The sequence below is a fragment of the Metopolophium dirhodum genome, chromosome 2 (assembly GCF_019925205.1).
Source record: "Metopolophium dirhodum isolate CAU chromosome 2, ASM1992520v1, whole genome shotgun sequence".
Taxonomy (NCBI): Eukaryota; Metazoa; Arthropoda; class Insecta; order Hemiptera; family Aphididae; genus Metopolophium; species Metopolophium dirhodum.
The window spans coordinates 33,115,550-33,135,951 of NC_083561.1; the positions used below are offsets into that span (position 1 = coordinate 33,115,550).

The window sequence follows — 20,402 nt, forward strand, 5'->3', positions numbered from 1 at the left end:
GCACAGCCGAAGTCCTTTTTATATGTGGTGAAAATTTTGTTTCTTAGTTATGACTATAGCCTTCTCAGTTCTTTTCCGCGCCAAAACGGTTTGCTATGCCGTACGTGTGTAAGACAGAGACAACATAATATGCGGGTGCAGCGACCTCTTAAATTAATTGGCTTTACCAAATACTCGATAAATCTCGCCGATAATAAAACCCATTAAAAATAATTGACATACAACAATGTTGTCTTCAGAAAATCTTATCAATTTATACCTTTAATACGTATGTTGTGTATAGAACTATCAAATTAAATGACACACATTTTTACATAAAAATTATTTCTTTATTATTATTATTATTATTATTAAAAAAGGCTTTTACCTTCAAATCCAAACCCTATTTATAAGGTGTAACTATTGTTTCAATAATTTATTAATTTAAAACTGTAAGCTGTATTATTTTGTATTTGTTTCATGTACAGGGTATTTCTTTCACGCAAATATTACATATTATTGTATGATATAATATAGAGATAGTGAGACAGTGTCCCGATTGAAGTTTATTGAAATAAAAGGATATGATTTTCAAAAATGAAACATACATTATAGACCAGAGGTTTCCAAAATGTGAGCCTCAAGGTCCAAAAACCAAAAATTTCAGTTTTTCTGAAGATATGCAACATAATTATAAATAATGCTTATATTATTTACCTGTACATACATATAAAATATCTTTAGATCTTAAAAAATAGTATTTAATAATTAATAACAATAAATTATTTATGTGCTTAAATTCAGGAGTATAAAATTAGTAGCTTGGCAACCCTATATTCAAATTTATAATATAATTTATTTGTTTTCTTTTTTAAGGTACATATTTTGTTTTAAGTGTTAAATGCATTTTTAATATCCATTTCAATATATCGTAAAATAAAATGTATGATGGTTATATTTGGATGTTAGAATCGAATACATTTTACAACCACTAAAAATCAGCCAACTTGGCCACTGAGTAAGGTCAAGGAATTATAATTAAACATTTGTTACGGCATCAGTTTATGTAAATAAAATGATTTAAAGATTCATATCCACACAATTTGAGTAGTCTCAAATAAAATATAAATTGTATCCAGATTAAAAAAAATTAATTATACATTTAAGTTAATTAACAAGTATATTAGTTTTATAATACAATTAAGAATGGCAAATTATGGTTAAAATTTTTATTTCTATAATTAATAATGATATATAATAATACAATACAATTCCAATTTATAGACTTCATGATTATTATTAAAGTTAAAAAATATTTCTCACTAAATAAAAGTATAATAAAAATTAAACATATTACTAATATGGTATTACACAAGTATAAAAAGATTTTAATGATTGAAAAACACCTAACATATTACAACTATGAAAGTAGGAGTATGTCCTTGAACACTTAATACTTCTTCAACTTATTATAGCCAATTTCGTTGCCTGAAATAAAAGTAAAATACATTTTTTTTTAATTCGTAATCATAAATAAAGTAATAAAATATATTTGAGTAAAATTATGTACATGATTTGTAAAAGAAAAATAGAAGCCACAAAAATTATGTTTTGGATAAAATAATGAAAAACATATAAATTATTTTTTTTCAATTAAATAAGAAAAAACATGATAAAATATGATTTAAAAAACCATTTTTAATATTTAGAAATTATGTTTTCAATATTTTTAGTTTTTTATATGGGTTTATGAGCAGCAAGGTTTACAACATAATTTAGTGTATATGTTACGGTAAATGATGTTATATCGGAAATTATCGTTCAAATGAATAAGTATTACTACAAATCAATGTAATAAGATCAATGGTCGATATCATAAAATCAAGAAAATAATAATGAGGCACTGATTAATAATTGGCCTCAGCTTTGTCCCTGTACAGCACAAAATGGGACAAATAGCAGAGACCGTTTTGCCATGAGCCTGTGCAGCTGCTAGTTCTTGGAGTGGAAAGAAAGGAAGTGGAAGAGGACCAAGCAAAAACATCATCTCACCAAACTGCCAAGGACCTAGGCATAAAATATGTGGACATTAAAAGACAGAAATAAATGAGGAAGAGTAGAAGAATGGCAAAACATACAAATTCTACTATGTTTGGAAACTATGTTAGAGATTAGTGATTACGACAAATCTTTTAGTTCAACCTTAATGAGTGTTGTAGTCTTCGCATATATGGGCCTAATTTAGGATACACATATTTTAATTGTTAAATGAAAATAACATGCATTATGACAGAGGTAATAGATTATGTAAACGCATTAATACCAAATATCAGAATTATTTATTTAGCCTAGAGTGCATGGGCTGCCTCTGCAATTTTTGAAAGGCGCCGGTCCACCAAGTTTTAAGTCATAGGAATTAAAATTTAAATTTAAAAAAAAAAATTTCTTTTATGTTGACATTGTTATAATTACTATTTGCTTACAAAGATAGGTTTGACAAAATTAGGTGGTATCTTTATTTTGTTAATAATATGTATTCTCAAATTAATTTCCTGACTTTGGAGAAACCTACTATAAAGACTTAAGACAGACTACGATGTTACGGTACATAGCTATTATTCAATATTATTGTTGTATTATTTTTGATTTGTAGCTAGGTGGTGTAATCCAGGGTTTTAGATGAATAATATTTCTGAAGTAAAATTACTGCAATAACTGTAGATTATTAAATGTAAATATATAATTCAGACTTCTTTTTAAATTATATTATTTCATTGGGGAGGTTGGAGGGCTTTAAAAAATATGGCCTTGGGTGTATAGGGCTTTTTTCGGTTTATTAATAAGATAGCACCGGTTATTAGCTAGGCTGCTGCTGCAGATGAAGTCTAGTTACACCTATGTATGATATAATTTATGTTTGTTGAACCTAATTATATTATTATCTATATTCGTATGTTGGTTTATTACGGTTATTCAGATTTTAAGTGAGTTATGAACATTTTTAATTTACACTATATTTAGTATTTACCATCAAGTTTCATAACAAGGTTGGTTCACGCTTATTTTTAAACCAACGGAGCCAAACGTGATCTGCTGATCATAAATTTGCTAAGTAACGCACTTGTAAGACAGAGACAACACATGCGGGTGTGATGTCTTCTTATGATAATATAATGAAATACTAACTTGCGGTAGTCGCAATAACGAAATTGAGCAACAAAAATCATATGTAGCGGAGATAATCATAAGACTAACAAAGGATGGTAGGATAATGCAGATTTGATAATTTCAACATAATAAATTATAATATGCAAAATATTTTAAATTGGTATATCTCCTCTAGGTCTTAGATTACATATTTATATTTATCTAATTATAATAGAATAGAGAAATGTACAACTGTTTATATAAATAAATAATTAATAATAATTGTCAAATAGTAAATTAAGCACTAATTGTTACATGTTATCAAATATGGGCCTCAGTAACAATTTTTAAATGTCTTTAATCTAAGGACAAACCATATAATAACATTTAGGCATTTATATATTATTAGCAAACTACTGTGAACAACATAAAATTCAATGAAGTCAAATATTTTAATGCAAAAGCTCAATCAAAACATATATAGCTAAAATAAAGTAAATGAAAATAATAGTGTTAACACTATAATTTAATTAGGTACCTCATAGTCAATGTGGGTTTTTGGTTTTTAACATTAATTGTCTTATATGTGTCTTGTGAAGTTATCCTTGTGTTTACTGTAAAATCAAAAAATATTCATTTCAGTTATTTATTGTGACCAAGAATATGTGTATTTCACTATTGTGTGTACATTTATTTGAGAACTGCGAGGATGCCAGATCAGAATTTATGTTTTTAAGTTTAAGAATTAAAGTTTTGTAAATACAATACAGTCGACAGATTAACCAATATCATTGTTTAATCATTCTATGTCACAACTAAATGAAGTGTTTAATGAATGTTCCTGATACAAACCAGTCTTAAACAATATTTTTTTTTAAATTGACATTTGACACTAAATATTGGATATGTAACTAGAACATATTATTTTATGCATTATACTTTATAAAAGGTTTATTTTATTTTATTTTTTTCAACTATCTTTAAATACACGCAATTATTACATAAACATTGTATACAACTTGTTAAATTTTATGAATAACACATTAATAATTAACATTTAAAACCATAACATACAAATTAACCAACATCCTTTTATTTTTTTTTATATATTTTATATCATCAATGCAACTTACCAGATTTAGCGGTTAAAATATTATTAGTATTATTTCGTGCTTTAGTAACAGCTTTGGCAAGAATTGGATCAGCCAGTGTCCTAGTTGCAGCCATAATAAGTGGCATGTTTTCTTGGTTAACTTTCCTATTACTAAGTCCAGTTTTGTGATTATTGAGTACCAGCCTTTTTCTTTGTATGGTAGGCTTGGTAATTGATTTAGTTAGGCACCGTGTATCAATTGGTGGTTTACTTCGATGAGGTGTGGTTGTAGTAGTCAGACGTTTAACAGATGCTATATCTAAATTTTGTTTCAATACAAAAGTATTATTTAAACTTTCTGCTTGAGCTGAAATTACTACAGTTTCATCAGCATTTGAATCTGGCGATGTGTCCATTTTATTAATTTCAGGCTGTATAGTGATTTGTTCAAACTTGTCTTCAACAATTTGCAAAGGACTCTAAAAAATATTAATATTATTTTATAAAAAATTTAATTCCATAAATACTTTACTAACTTACCATGCACTCTTCTAATTTAATAGGTCTTGAACATTCCGGTTTTGTACAGGTTCTCAAATTTTCAATGCTTAGTTCATTTAAATTAAAATACTCATCTCTCTTAATTTTACATTGGTTTCCAGGTGAAAAATCCCAGCTAACCGCTTTCAAACCACCCAAAAATGATTTTGTTATATTCTAGAACAACCAAAATTAGAAAATAAATTATAATTTATCTTTAAAAAGTTCATTTTTTATTATAATAAATAAATAATTTCAAAGTTAAATCATTACGATTACTTACAATATGGTTTTTTTTCATATCTTCTGTATTTTTATTGTGTGCTTCTAATAATGTATAATATTGATTAGATTTTTCCGCAAGCATAGTTATTAGTTCATGACTTATATTGAGGTTACTGTCCAATATCATACCAATTTCATTTCTATGCTCGAGAAGAGTAGCTTGCTCTTCAATGATGACCTAAACAGTTGTTTGAATTATGTTATTCGTTTTAACTAGAAACGTATAAATACATACCTCAGCATTCAAACGAACGATATCAACATCTAAAAATTGTTTAACATTATTTTCTTCAAGTTTTTTTATAAATAAGTTTAATTCATTGTTAGATGCAAGTGCTTCATCCCACAATATATTTAATTGAGCATTCAAACTGGCCATGCGCCCTTTAAATTGTTGAATAGCCAGGTTGATTCGATTCAATTCACTAGTCTACAAAAAATTAAATAATACACTTTGATCAATTAGAAATAAAATAAATGATAATTTCTACAAACCATTTCATCTATATTTGGAACATTAAACGAAGAGAATCGTTCAATTAAATTTTTCTTTAAGAATATTCTCAATTCAGTCTTTTTTTGTGTTGACTCTAAACGAAGAATTTCATTATGTTTTTTTATTTTGCCAGTGAATAAAGATTCCAAAGTTGATTTAAGATCGTCTAAATTATCTGGCGGTATTGGAGCCTTAGACTTTAATACTTCTTCATATTTTTTCTTCAAATGCTGATTTTCATCTTCTAAGCCCGATATTAATTTTGTATAATGTGATGGGGGATGATTAATTGACATTACATTTTCTTTTAACTTAAATAATAAAACGTTTATAAAAACATATTGAATTATTAAAATACTACAAAAATAATACTCACATTAGATTTGATTTTCATAGCTCGAGAAGCATATTTTAAAGTATTGTGGGTATCTTCATATGATGACAAAGCCGGTGACACACAGGATATCATCAATGTCTTACAGTTACCACCAAGAGAATCTTTTAATAATCTAGTTAGTTTTGAGTCTCTGTAAGGTATGTGCCTCAAACCATCTGACAAATTGTTGATACAATTTCCTATCATAAATAATTAAAAATAATCTGAATTATACATTTTACCTTATAGCTTTAATTTATAACAATGAATGTGGTACCTAATATACACAAAAAAAAGTATCCTACACTCCATAAACATTAAACATAACCCAATCTATACGATACATTTAAATAATTACTTTTTTATATATTAAACCAGAGATTCAAAACTTATTGTTCTGGCGAACAACAAATTTACTCTGTTTTGAGTGTACGACGACCATTAATAATAAAACTAAAATCAAATAGATATTCCATAATATACCTAGTATAATTAATAATAATTTTTATTATAAGCAATTTTATCATTCAATTTTAATATAATGTGATATTGAATAATGAATACCTCCTAATCCTGTTAAATATAAAGATAATTTTTAATATAAAATATTTAGATGTAAGTAGGTACTTCGGAATAAAAAAATAAACGAAAAATTTAACAGTTCAATAAAATTGAATGGACAAATCATTGGCCACTAAATCATGTTTAAGGGACATAACCTTAATATTGATTAGTTAAATGTTTAGTGATTGTTCATACAGCTTGGCATTAAAAATATAATATTTAATAAAACATACAACGTACCAAGAGCAAGTAGTGACTTATTAATGTTGGATCCTTCTTTAAACCTCATCCCCTTATTAGAAGATGCTCTTTCTGAACCAGCAAGATCAACCATGGAGAGCTTAGCCATTTTTACCTGATCTGTATGTTTAAATGTCATCTGTATGTACACTTGAAACAATGCATGAGATCTAGATGACTCAGCATTGGCATCAGTAGGATGCTGAGTACGATTGTCATTGCCTTTACGTAGCATTTCAATAAGTTCATCAACATTATTTACCATTTTTATTGAAATACCAGCAACTGATGTTGTATTTCCACATTCACGTAAAAATAAAGGCTTTTTATCACTTACTAACAAGTCGTATACCATTTCATTATACACCTAAAATAAAAATAATTCCAATATTATTTAAACTCCACACTTTTTTTAATATAATATTTTAATACATTACTTCAAGATAGGAAACATAAATTTCAAATTTTTTGGAATTCTGTTGTTCATTTACTTTTTCATACAAGTCTTTCATAGTTAAATATGTAATACCATAGTTGATTTCATTACCCAGCATGGTAAATGTTTTTCCAGCCCCCGTTGCTCCGTAAACAAATACTACAATACAAGAATAAATTAATTGTCAATTAAAAATAAAATATATAATAATTCATATGGTAAACAATTTATCATAAAATAATAACAAACCAATAAAAAAAAGATGGGCAAGTGGGTGTTACTCTGCTGTAAAATGGGTTACAAGTGCGTCACTGTAATGGAATTTGAATTCAATGATATAATATCATTGTATATGAAAAACGATACTGAGCAAAAATGGTCAGTCAGCATATGACAAATTACTAAGTATATTTGATAATTTTATTGGAAATTATAGAAAAAAAAATATATGTAACTGAAAATGTGCCTAAACAGCACAAACAATATTTTGAAAATATTATAGTGTATAGAAAATGCTAATATAAACATTGACCCGTTTTTCCTTAATTTTTTTTTTGTTTATCCTTGTACTTTTGAAAACTATTAGAAATTTGTACCAACTAGATTCACTTTCCTATCAGGTTAGAGACACTAAAGATACTGTTAAAGAAAATGAAAGCATTTTTACTGTCCTGAAAGTTGATGATAGACACAAAAAAAAAATTTTTATAAAAAAACATCATTGTAAAATAAATACATTCATTGCACAGAATCTAAAATAATGATATGAACTTTGAAATAAATATAATAATTAGGTTAGTTTGAGAAATTGTTATTAAGGCAGGAGCCATGGTGTTTCTTAGCTTGGTCTAGAACAAAATGGCAAATCTGTGACATGCAACAAATTAAGTACTATTATATTTTATTTTTAATAATAAATATACCACAATTTGTTTTCTTATTTATACAATACACACTATACAGAGTGTAACAGAAAGATCAGACAACAAATGAAAAATGAAAAATGTATTAAAGTAATTATGAGAATTATATGGATAACAAATGATTTAAGATTTACTTAAAAGTAATTAAGACCTAAATTAATTTACTCAAAATAATATTGATATTTTAAAAAACTGTGAATAATAATTTACTTGACTTAAAAAACATTTTAACATATAATTTTTTATTTTAATTAAATTTACAAGTTGGCTATTTTAAATTATTTTAATAAAAATTTAATTTAATTTATACAATTTTATTTTAAATATTAAAAAATAAACATAAAAATGTTATACCATAGGTATAAACTATATCACAAAAAAAACATAGCACGATACTCAATATTTTTTCTTTACAATGAAAAATAGCACGCTAATCATTGTTTCTCCAAGAGAAAAAATAAAATGCTACTCGGAAAATCTATGAATCATAAATATGTTTTTGTTAAGAGGATGTTATACCCGCATGTGTATACATCTTAAAATACTCAAAACTCGCTTTAAAATTAAAATGTACTAAAAAGCCCATGAGGTTGCCTAGATAATCTTACATTTAGATTTTATAAGAGGTCAATTCACTCTAATTTTTAAATTAACAGAGCTACACGTGTTTTTCTGAGCGTAAAATTTGCTATGTTACGCACTTGTAAGACGGAGACAACACATGCGGGTATAATGTCCTCTTAATAAGAAACCATAACAATGAAAACATTACAAAAAATGTGTATCCAGCCAAAAACATATTTATGTTAAATATTTTTTAAATATTGATTAGAACAAAAGTTATTTAATTTGTCAGGTCTTTCTGTTGTATATTGTATTACCTAATATTTTTCATAATTTAATGGCAAGCAGGAAATAAAATTACGTAATTTTGGGCATGTAACATTTGAAAATTTTGCTATCCTTGGTCTTCTAGCAAGATGGATTTATATAAATGTTCAGAACAAGTTCTCCATTTTCTTGAATGGATCATAGTATAACACTATATAGAAATTTACTACCAGATTTTTTTTTTAAATGTCTATAATTTGTAACCATTGTTTTAATAGTATCAATACCATAGAATTTAAATTAAATATAGTATAGCATAGTGGTTTTAAACCTGTGCGTCGCGGCTCCCAGGGGCGTTGTCGGTTATTATCAAGTGAGTCGCGTTTGCAGTAGAAACTAGGAATAAAATTGTAATAATTTATAGTTTTTGTTATCTTATTTTCGCGGCTGTGTAAGTCCGCGCGACCTATACATGCTGTGTGTACTATGCGTGTTCGTGTGTGTCAGATCAGCAGATTGACAGATTTCGTCATTAAATAAAATTAGATTAAATAATGTAAATTTGTTTATTTTAAATTTGCGTAAGGAGCCGTGGACTCAAAAGGGTTAAAACCACTGGTATAGCATATTAAATTGATACATACCGGAACAATTATATCCACACAGAAGTTTGTCAAGTAAATCTTTAGTGCTTTCATTATAAATATCTTCATTAGAACTTTGGGGTCCAAAAACACGATGAAAATCGTATTTTATAGATTTATGTTGTCGTTTTGAAATATCTCGAGGATTTTGCTTAACACCATGGAAAAAAAATGGTGTCTCATCTTGTTTTGGATCAAATATCAAAGCATTATCATTTCTAATTCTGATTGTTTTACTGTAAATCATGAAACAAGGTTAGTTAAATACAATAAATAATAATGGCTTAATTTAATTATAGCGTCATATTTATTTTTATTTATTAATATTAAGTTAAGTATTAATCCTATTAATCAGTAAATATTTTATTTATTATAGAAAACAGATAAGTACCTAAGGTAAATAATATACCTCCTAGATTAATTTTTGTTCTTGTAAAGGTATTTTATGCTAAATTTATTTTTGGGAGCCAAACTTTTTTTAATAAAGATTTATTTAGAATACATTTTTCCTTACAACTATTGTCTATTGTCAACAAGAGTCACTAGGATTTATTAGAGGATACTAAAATGTAGAATAATAAATTCTAATAATGAGAGATCGACATTGTCTGCAATCGTATTCTTTGGTCGCCCCTTTTATATGAGTAGATAACTAAAATATTTATTTATAATTTTTATCTTCATATAACAATTAAATGTTCAATACAGCTAAATAGTTTTAAAATTATGATTTATAGTTCTTATTAAATTTAATTACCAACACCGTGATCTCAGAGGTGCAAAAGACCATGGACTTGTTCAGTCTGAAATTGTTTAAACTATGCAATAATATAATTGTACAGCACTATTACCCTCAAAGTATTTTTCAATAGGCGTGAGTAGCTTGAAACATTTAACCAACATAAATAGGGACAAGGCACAATATCTGAAATTACTGTCTATCAGTCAAATGGTTAATCAATAATAAAGAGTTCTATTATTTATTTTTAATTATTTGAAGTACCTACATATAATATATTTTATAACAAATATTGAAGTAGCGGTCACACCATACTAGATCATACTAAGTGTACATAAAAATTGAGTTTCAAAAGAAATGTAATAGTCGTATGAAAATATTTAATAAAAATTAGGATGCAAGTATAAAAAAAAACACTAAAACAAGAACAATAAAATAAAAATCTAAAAATAAAATTGTTTTTTTTATTTTGTCATAACGGCCATGATAATATTATAAACTTACAATGTTTAAACAAAGATTATTGAAAGGGTATGAAATAATCTAAATATCAGTGGTTGTATATAAGAAGGATATTTGGGAGGGGGAACAGAGAAAAATCTAAAGGAAAAATGTGTAAATAAAACTTATATTTTGGAAAAATTTAAAATAAAACATAAATAGTCACTGAATAACATTATGTAAGTTTTGTGAGGAAAAAACATAAATTAAAAAATAAAATCTACTATTCACATATATTATACTCGTACACCTAATATACGTTAGTTTGGTGTGGATAACACTAAAATAAAATTATAAAGTTTACGATTAATATTGTACCCCAACGTCATTTTTTGCCTTTCCAACACAGTTGCCTACTTGCCTACTATGTTTTTTAGAAGAAATGAAATCATTCATGAAAATAAACTTCTTAGGAGACTGTACTTCTTTAAAGCGATATTGATAAATTTGATAGGTGGAGCAAAACACTTGGCTCGACACTAAATATAGATAAATGTTGTTCTAGGTTCTTCACCAAGTCTCCAAATAGCTATCACATACATAGTAAATGAAATTGGACTTCTACTGGTTGACCGTATACGTGACTTTGGCTTTTTATTTATACTTTCCCTATCTTCGTGTTCACCCATTAACAACATTACACACAAAGGGTATAAATAACTGGGATTTATTAGAAGAACTTCAACTGAACTAAGGTTGCCAATTCTCTTAAATCCCTAAACTGTGCATTTGTCAGATCGATTCTTAAATACAATTCTGAGGTTTGGAATCCTCATTGTACTGATTCTTGTTGTTTTGCTTAACTGTAGACATTCAAATGAAATTCTTCAATTAAACAAGTTAAACTTTAAAAAATTCCCTGCTCACCCATGACCATTCCCTGTCCTAACTAAACTCAAACTATCTACTTAAGCTGACTGACATTACTCTCAGAACATTTCCTTCATTACAAAACTAATTTCTTCTGCTATCGATCCTCTCTATATTCTTTCACTTGCTAATTAATAGTTTTAAAGTTCCTTCCTCCATGTCTTACCCGCCATAAAACTTCTTTTCATATTCCTCTCTGCTCAAGGCTCAACCAATTATATTATGTCCAATGTTTGTTTGTACCTGCTGGCTACTACCTAGTTATCAGCCTGTGAGCCCATATTTTAATATTGAGTAGTGAGTACAATATATTAATAATAAGTAAATACTCGCTATATATATAATTGGTATAAGAAACGTCAGATTAAGTTATAAATAGTACTAACATATAAGGTATTGCCTTAAAAAAATACAATTTAATGCACTGATAATACAAAGTTTAATAAAATTCCCTGAAAAATTAAAAGCCAATTTAAATTAATATTAAGTACAATAATTTAGATAGGTATACATTCTATTTTGTGTTTCATTATTTTAGCACAGGAAAACAGATGCTATTAATTATTTTCAAATAAAAAATTTGACAGTTATTGGAAAGTGTATTGTTTTTTATAACTGAAGGACATAGGACAAAAGAGCAAACATAATACCTGATAAAAGTAGAAATATTAGTAAAAAAAAGGCGGGAAAGTGGATGTTGCTCTGCTGTACAGTAGATTACAAGTGGATAGCTGTAATGGATGATGTTAAATTTGAATTAAACGATATAATATCATTGTATAAAAAAAAACGATCTGAGCGAAAACGGTCAGTCAGGCTATGATATTACTAAGTATATTTGATGATATTATTGTGAATAAAGTAATTTATATATAACCTAATTACGTGGAACCTTATTTTAAATTTTAAATCCTTAGCTATAAAATTTGAACATTTTTAACTACAAAATAATAATTAAATTTTAAATTTGATAAATTTTGTCAAAATTCAAACTTTAAATGCTTATAAAAAAAATTGTGGCTATGTATTTTTAAAATTTTTCAACTGCTATTGTAAGAGTATATCAGGAGCTTTGCATTCAATTTTCACGCTTTTTTACCCAGCAAATAAAATTGTATTGATATTTACAGAAAAAAAACTAAAAAAATTGAAAATCGACAATGTCCGTAAACAGCTCAAAAAGAGTCAAAATATTTTTAAAATTTTATCGTGTATAGAAAATTCAAAAATAAACAACCAGTGAAAATTTTATGTTCATGTTCATTTGTTGACCAAATTTTGTTACACCAAAAACCAAAATCAATTTTGCGTAAAAATTCCCATTTTCCATAATTTGTATATTGTTTTTCCCGGCGCTTTTGAAAACTATTGGGGATTTTAAAATTTGACCTCCTGGATGCACTAACTAGATTCACTTTCCCATCAAACAAGATACTGTTGGAGAAAATCGATGCAGTTTTACTGCCCCAAACCGTGATGACAGACACAAAAAAAAACACACATCATTGTAAAATCAATACATTCATCGTTCCACTTAGAATCTAAAATAAAATATTCAAGCTAAGTTTTTTTTAAATGTTATTTATTCTTGTGTATGCAAAAATTACATTCAAATCATAAAAATGACAAAAAATAATCTAAAATTCAAAGAAGATTTTTAAAAAAAATACTAAATTATAATTTTTGCTTAAAAAGCAATGTCTTTAAACGATTAAACATAATAAATAGTAAACTATATATAAACTAGTTACCTTCCTGCAAAAAAACAAAAAGTTGTTAATTGAATCTCTTATAATCAATATAGCGAAAAATTAATTATTTGAATACTTTTATCATAAATTCTATTTCAAGCACAGGAAATACCGTGGCTACAGAATGAAACAGAAAGACTTGAAAAATGAAATAACTTTTGTTCTAAACAATATTTCAACATTTTTTTTTTTTAGATAAAATAGAGTATGTACGATCTGTAATTTTTATATATAAAACAATAAATACTTAAATTTGATAGCTAATATAACGTCCATAACATGAAATGGCATAGTAGTAGAGAGGCCCACCAGTGTGGGTACCCTCTAACTTGGGGAATATTTTGTTTTAAAAAATAATTTATAGACACTTGTGCTACAAGTACCTATAGTAGAAATTCGCTAGACTTAACCAGTGTGAAAAATAATGCAAGGGGATGTTTGGACCATATCATTTACATAGTTTCATGCGGGATAATGTGGGATAATTTTAAACCGGTTTAGTCTAACAAATTTCTATACAGAATAACATTTTTTTTTTATACCCAAAATAAAAAATGTTATCAAATTTTTTTTTAGAACAATTAAAAATAGCCAATTTATAAATCTAATTTGAAGACAAATTTTGATACTAAAATCTTCTATTTGAGTGAGTCAAGTGAGTAGTTATTTTTTTTTAATTTCTTATAATATTAATATGGTTTTGGAGTAAATGACGTAATTTGAAATGTAATAACTTTAAGTTTTTTCCAAATTTACTTTTAGGGAATTTCCTGACATATGTATATTATTTCTTAAATCATTTATTATCCATATAATTGTCATAATAATTGTGGTCATACATTTAACTAGTATAACATTTTAGATTCTGAGCAAAGCGATGAATGTATTGATTTTACAATGATGTGTTTATTTTATTGTTTTTTGTGTCTGTTATCACCTTTTAGGACTGTAAAAATGCTTGGATTTTCTTCAACAGTAACTTTTCTGATAGGAAAGTGAATCTAGTTGGTACTTTGGGGGGTCAAAAGTAAACATTTCCCAGTAATTTTCAAAAGCGCCGTGAAAAACAAAAGAAAAATTAAGGAAAAACGGGAATTTTTACGCAAAATCTGTTTTTGAAAAAATCGATTTTGGTTTTTGGTGTAACTCTAAAACAAATGACCGTAGGTACATGAAATTTTGACTGAATGTTTATATTAGCATTTTCTATACATCACAACATTTCCCAAATATTATTATTTTGAGTTGTTTACGGACATTTTGAGTTTCATTTTTTTTTCTATAAATATCAATAAAATTTCATCTGTCGGGTAAAAAAGTTTGAACATTTAATAGAAGGCCTCCTAGGTTATTGTTTCAAAGGCAGATAAAAAAAAATAAAAATCTTTTGTCACAATTTTTATTTATAAGCATTTAAAGTTAAAATCTTGACAAAATACGGAAAAATCCCGAAAATTACCAAATTATTTTGAGATGAGGATTTTTCTTTTTAAATCTAAGATTTGAAAATGTAATACAAGGTTATCCATAAGTTTGTCTACATTTATCAAAAAAAAATGTCTACAAGAAAGTCAAATTAGATTTTTATAAGCGTTTGAAATTCATATTTTTACAACATTTGATATTCACTCAATTTCTTATGTAACGATTTTCTTATTTTGTCTTAATTAAAAAACGTATGACTACTTGAAAATTTCGCTGAATGTTTATATTAGCATTTTCTATACACGGTACAATTTTGAAAATAATTTGACTCTTTTTGAGCTGTTTACGGACATTGTCAGTTTTCAATTTTCAATTCTATAAATATCAATCAAATTTTATTTGTTGGGTAAAAAGGCGTGAAAATTTAATATAAGGCTCCTGATTTATCGTTCTAATAGCAGTTGAAAAATATTAAAAATACATAGGCACAAGCATTAAAAGTTCAAATTTTGACAAAATTTATCAAATTTATAATTTAATAATTATTTTGTAGTTAAAAATTTATAAAATGTTCAACTTTTATAGCTAAGGATTGAAAATTGAAAACAAGACTCCACGTAAATTGGTTATATATATATAAATATATATAAATTACTTTATTCACAATAATATCATAGGCTGACTGATCGTTTTCGCTCAGAATCGTTTTTCTTATACAATGATATTCTATCATTGAATTCAAATTTAACACCATCCATTACAGTGACCCACTTGTAACCTACTGTACAACAGAGCGACATCCTTTTACCCACCTTTTTTTTTTTTTTATTTGTCGGGTTTTTCTGCTACATTCTGTACAGTTAAACCACAATATTATTCTCCTCTACATCTTGAGCTAAACACGTATAGCTTGTGCTTTGTGACAGAATTTTTGCCTTGCTCTGAACTAATCTGTGAGCATACAACATATTTACCTATCACCATTAACTATTGTCCATTGATTATAATACCAGCATGATAATTTATATAATTTGTCACGAATAGTAGTATATAAAACGGATTAAGATATCTTAGTGGTAATTGGTAAATACTTAATAGTAAATACTAGTATTTATAAATTATAATGAATACTATAAGTCTATAACATCTATGTACTTTTATGACAAAATTTTCTAATTTCTCTACATAATTTAATATTATTTAATTTGGTGACATAGTGAATTATCAATCTTGTCAGCATTCGCCATTCTTTTCTCATTTCGAATTTGAATCAAATTTTTTTATCAGTTCACAGATTCAAAAATATTGATTTACTAATATGTCACTAACTTAGATAATATACACTGGATAGAGACACAGAATAGAATAATAGAGCTATGATCTTAGATGATAATATTATATTAATATGGATGGAGTATTATTTTGTTGCCGATATTACCGATGAGTCTCTCGATTAGGTGCTCGATATGCGCATGCGCGAAGTTACTCGTCAAATATTTATCAGCTGGTATAACACGGTATTTATAGTAGAATTACCAAAATTCCACAACGCATAGGGAACAACTTTATCTGTATCGTAGCGTTTTTATTATTTGGAAAACATAAATAAAATAAAATTAGGATTAAATTATTAAAAACTATTGGTAAATGCTATCAAAAAAATTAAAACCGAGGGAGTGGAAATCCCGCGAAAATCAGTTGCTATGTTGTACATTTGTGAGACGGAGACAACGCATGTGGGTATAGCGTCCTCTTAAAATGTATATACAAGTTGCACATCGCACTATAAACGGCTTTCAAATTGATTTACAAAATTTAGTGACTATATAAAATGGCTGTAAAAATTAACCACTAGCGCTTGATGTTAGGTTTACTAATTTAACAAGGTATCTGCTATTATAATTTATAATTTATAAATCCGCAGTTTCCAATTCATACTATCTTAATTTGTGATTAATTGTATACAAATAATTTATAATTTGTAATTATTATACATTTTACTCGTGGACCTTATACAATTTCAACGAGGACTACCACGGGTTTCTGACCCCTGTATTATAATATTATCTTAGACTTTATCTAATCGCGATGAGAAATATGCTACGAGTAACTTTACGCATGCGCCGATCAAGCACCTAATTAAGACTCGTTATTGATATTGGCACCACCTTTTTGTACGGATATAATAGCCTATATGATCGAAGGCTATGATTTAAAATCTTAAGGGGATTCGATACCGTGATTTTCTGTTTTTGTCTAAAACACGCGCGGCATAGTATTTTAGACGTGTTTTTTGCCAAACATTCCAATTGATCTATTGAAGCGATAAGAATTCTGAAAACAGATTTGAATTCGTCATCAAGTCTACTTGAAAACGACTTTCCCACATTTTTGATATTATCCCCAAATTCTAGAAAACGTCATATAAAAAAAGAGTATTTAAACATTTTTGTATTTCAATTTTTGGAGAAGCTAAAATCAAAAAATCAAAATTGTGGGAAGTCGATTTCAAGTAGACTTGACGACGAATTCAAATCTGTTTTCAGAATACTCATCGCTTCAATAGATCGATTGAAATGTTTGGCAAAAAACACGTCTAAAATACTATGTCACGCGTGTGTTAGACAAAAACAGAAAATCACGGTATGGAATCCCCTTAAAGCCGGATTTGGTCAGCCAGTTCCGATGTCACCACTGAGCATGCGCAAAACATTACCGCAATTATGTTACCCCGTCGCCATCTATTTCTTTTCTTTCATTACTGAGCCACGACTTCTGACGCATGCGCAATAAATTCATCGGAAGCGAACGGCCCGACCAAATCGGCTTCAAGCACACTGCGCAGACTACGCGTGATATACGCATAGCTCTATTCTGTAATCAGTAAGTATTATCTAAGGTAACTAACACCAATGGCCTATTAATTGGCTATCCTTTTAATAACTAGGTAGTTAGTAAAAGTAAATCCTAGTTAATAGTTATTGTGGAGCAAATTAACCAAGTGCTCCAAGTCTTAAAAGACATAAATATTTGTAATTATTTTACTTTTCTGATAATATCTTATAGTTATTCAATAGTAGTGTTTCAGAATAAAATTAACTTATCAAACAAAAATATTTATCTGTACTGTATGATTTAACAAATGTCGTGTAAAATGAACATCTTAAGAAAATTAGTTACGAATGCAAAACCAAAACTATTTATAAGAAAATTAGCAACATTGAAAACTGCAAATGAACCTACACCAATGACTGTATTTGACAGAAAAGCTAAAGTTATTCAAAAACAACGAGCAGCAATAGCAGAAGATAGTTCTGTTTATGAATACATTAAAGAAGAAGTTGGATATCGTTTATCAGATCGCCTCTTTGATATAAAACGACAATTTAATTTAGTGGTTGATCTAGGTTGTGGATATGGACATGTATCAAAACACATCTCCATAGACAATGTAAAAGAGTTGATTATGTGTGATGTATGCCAAGAAATTTTGAATAAAGCCAAAAATCCTGAGCCTGAAGTAAAGGTTAGTAAAATAGTAGTAGATGAAGAGAAATTACCTTTTGAAAATGATAGTATTGATTTAATAATTAGTTGTTTAAATCTCCACTGGGTAAATAATTTACCTTCAACTTTCCTACAAATTAAAAATTCTTTAAAAAATGATGGAGTCTTTTTAGGAGCAATGTTAGCAGGTGACACTTTATTTGAATTACGATCGTCATTACAATTGGCAGGCATTGAACGTGATGGAGGTATAGCACCTAGAATATCACCTTTTGTTCGTCTTAGGGATGTGGGTGCACTAATGCAAAGTGCTGGATTTTCAATGTTAACATTGGACACCGATGAACTAATTATTCGTTACCCATCAATGTTTGAATTAATGTGGGACTTAAAAGGCATGGGAGAAAATAATGCTGTTCTACAACGGCCATTGCGACTGAACAAGAATACTATGTTTTCGGCAGCTGCTATATATGAAAAACTTTATGGTAATAAAGATGAAGATGGTGAAACTAAAGGTATCCCAGCCACTTTTCAAGTTTTGTACATGATAGGATGGAAACCAGATCCATCACAACCAAAACCATTATCCCGAGGTTCAGGACAAATATCAATTAAAGATATAGGAGAGCTTGATAAGATTGTCAAAAACTTAGGAAAGATTGAAACATAATTTTCTTAGTAATCAAAAAATTATAATGCTCGTAATTTGTACTCGATTATAATTAAATGTGTTAAATATAAGAAACGTTAATTGAATACCTAATGATATAAGTTTATTAATAATTTAATTAGGTACCTACATATTTTGTACAGTACTGATGTGTGAATATTTCAAGTAAAAATGTTAAAATAAAAATATCTTCTATGTACCTATGAATAAACATATTATAATTGATTATAAATAGGTGATAATAATTCTTCAAGTAATTAAAGTACCTAACTTAGTAAAGGAATGATATTTATATTTTTCACTAATTATATTATGTATTATGCCTAGACACCTTGTACCTAGGTATAAATGATTATATGCATACAACATTTTATATTTTGTTAACAATAATTTAAGTACCCAATATTTTTCCTCATATTGTACATAATTTTTTGTCATAAATTGTTTTTATGTTTTAATTCGATTTTTAAAAAACTGAAAAGAGTATTAAAATTACAAACCATAAGATATATATTTTAAGGTTATAAATAGATAAATATTAGTCTTACGGCTTAAGTGAATCCTCTTCTTCTGGTAAAGGTTTGATACGAACAAATACTCGCATCTGTTCTTCCTTGGTAACATTTCGACCCCGACCAGGTATAAGTTTTTTCAAATTTTCTAAGCTTCTACGGTTAAGAACCATTATAAGATTTGTGCTAAAAAAAACGCAAATACAAATAGATAATTTTAATAATGATTAAGGATTTAGTTTTAAATTAAATTAATTATTTTTTGAATTCCTCGGTCTTTAGTAGGTACTCTCGACCTATGTTAGAAAAATATAACTAAAATAATTCCATTTTATTATTTTGAAATTAATTTTCTTATCAAAATTTAGCAGTAAGTATGTTGTTCTAAAAAATATTAAATAATAAAACTGGAATTACCAACTATAACGCTCAGAAATAGGAAACAAATCTTTGAGTAACTCACCCTTACTCTTGTACCAGCTGTAGAGGAACCATGCCAATGTTATAATAATTGTGTGCAAATCCTTACCTATCTACAATTCTACGATTATGTTAATGACGTTTTGTTTATTTTCATACTCATTCGGAGTCACTACGAAAATAATTAAAACCGGACACGAGTTTAATAGATCAATAATGACATCAATGCCTGCATTTCGAACGATTTATCACTAGCAAAGTTAACATTAATAAAAATGTACTTAAAGACATATAATAGCGTAAAGGTACACCACACTACTTTAACTAAATAATATTACCATTTGGCGTTTAGTATAGACTTCAGAAAATACGTTATGTTTGTGAATTAGTGATTTTAAAAAAAAATAATAAACTGTATGATAACTACAGCGGCCCAACCACAGTCCAGCT

At 27.5% G+C, this 20,402-nt stretch overlaps 2 protein-coding genes across 4 annotated transcripts; one reads left to right on the forward strand and one right to left on the reverse strand.

Annotated features, from left to right (window-relative positions):
- Positions 1-1,193: 1,193 nt before the first annotated feature.
- Positions 1,194-20,309, reverse strand: LOC132939478 (kinesin-like protein KIF18A). 3 transcript variants are annotated; one of them, XM_061006654.1, is made up of 13 exons: positions 20,062-20,308; positions 19,569-19,718; positions 9,555-9,790; positions 7,158-7,315; positions 6,721-7,087; positions 5,917-6,116; positions 5,540-5,851; positions 5,280-5,474; positions 5,043-5,222; positions 4,760-4,936; positions 4,260-4,698; positions 3,665-3,740; positions 1,194-1,467 (listed from the first exon to the last, which is right to left on the reverse strand). In XM_061006654.1, exons 2-13 carry the CDS (start codon positions 19,703-19,705, stop codon positions 1,449-1,451), a joined length of 2,496 nt encoding a protein of 831 aa, XP_060862637.1. In that variant the 5' UTR covers positions 19,706-19,718; positions 20,062-20,308; the 3' UTR covers positions 1,194-1,448. The 3 variants fall into 3 exon arrangements, with proteins under 3 accessions (XP_060862637.1, XP_060862636.1, XP_060862638.1); XM_061006653.1 differs by having other exon boundaries at positions 19,996-20,307; XM_061006655.1 differs by lacking the exon at positions 3,665-3,740 and having other exon boundaries at positions 19,996-20,309.
- Positions 17,536-19,303, forward strand: LOC132939483 (arginine-hydroxylase NDUFAF5, mitochondrial). Its single transcript, XM_061006672.1, has one exon. It carries the CDS (start codon positions 17,983-17,985, stop codon positions 19,018-19,020), a length of 1,038 nt encoding a protein of 345 aa, XP_060862655.1. The 5' UTR covers positions 17,536-17,982; the 3' UTR covers positions 19,021-19,303.
- Positions 20,310-20,402: the final 93 nt, after the last annotated feature.

What these genes read in the sequence shown, in the direction of transcription:
- LOC132939478 (XM_061006654.1), bottom strand. Translation starts at nt 19,705, where the DNA reads ATGGTTCTTAACCGTAGAAGCTTAGAAAATTTGAAAAAACTTATACCT. An exon ending in TTCCAAATATAGATGAAATG is followed by an intron (nt 5,475 to 5,539) that starts GTTTGTAGAAAT and finishes AATTTTTTGTAG; the next exon opens with ACTAGTGAATTGAATCGAAT. An exon ending in TATTTTAACCGCTAAATCTG is followed by an intron (nt 3,741 to 4,259) that starts GTAAGTTGCATT and finishes TTGATTTTACAG; the next exon opens with TAAACACAAGGATAACTTCA.
- LOC132939483 (XM_061006672.1), top strand. Translation starts at nt 17,983, where the DNA reads ATGTCGTGTAAAATGAACATCTTAAGAAAATTAGTTACGAATGCAAAA.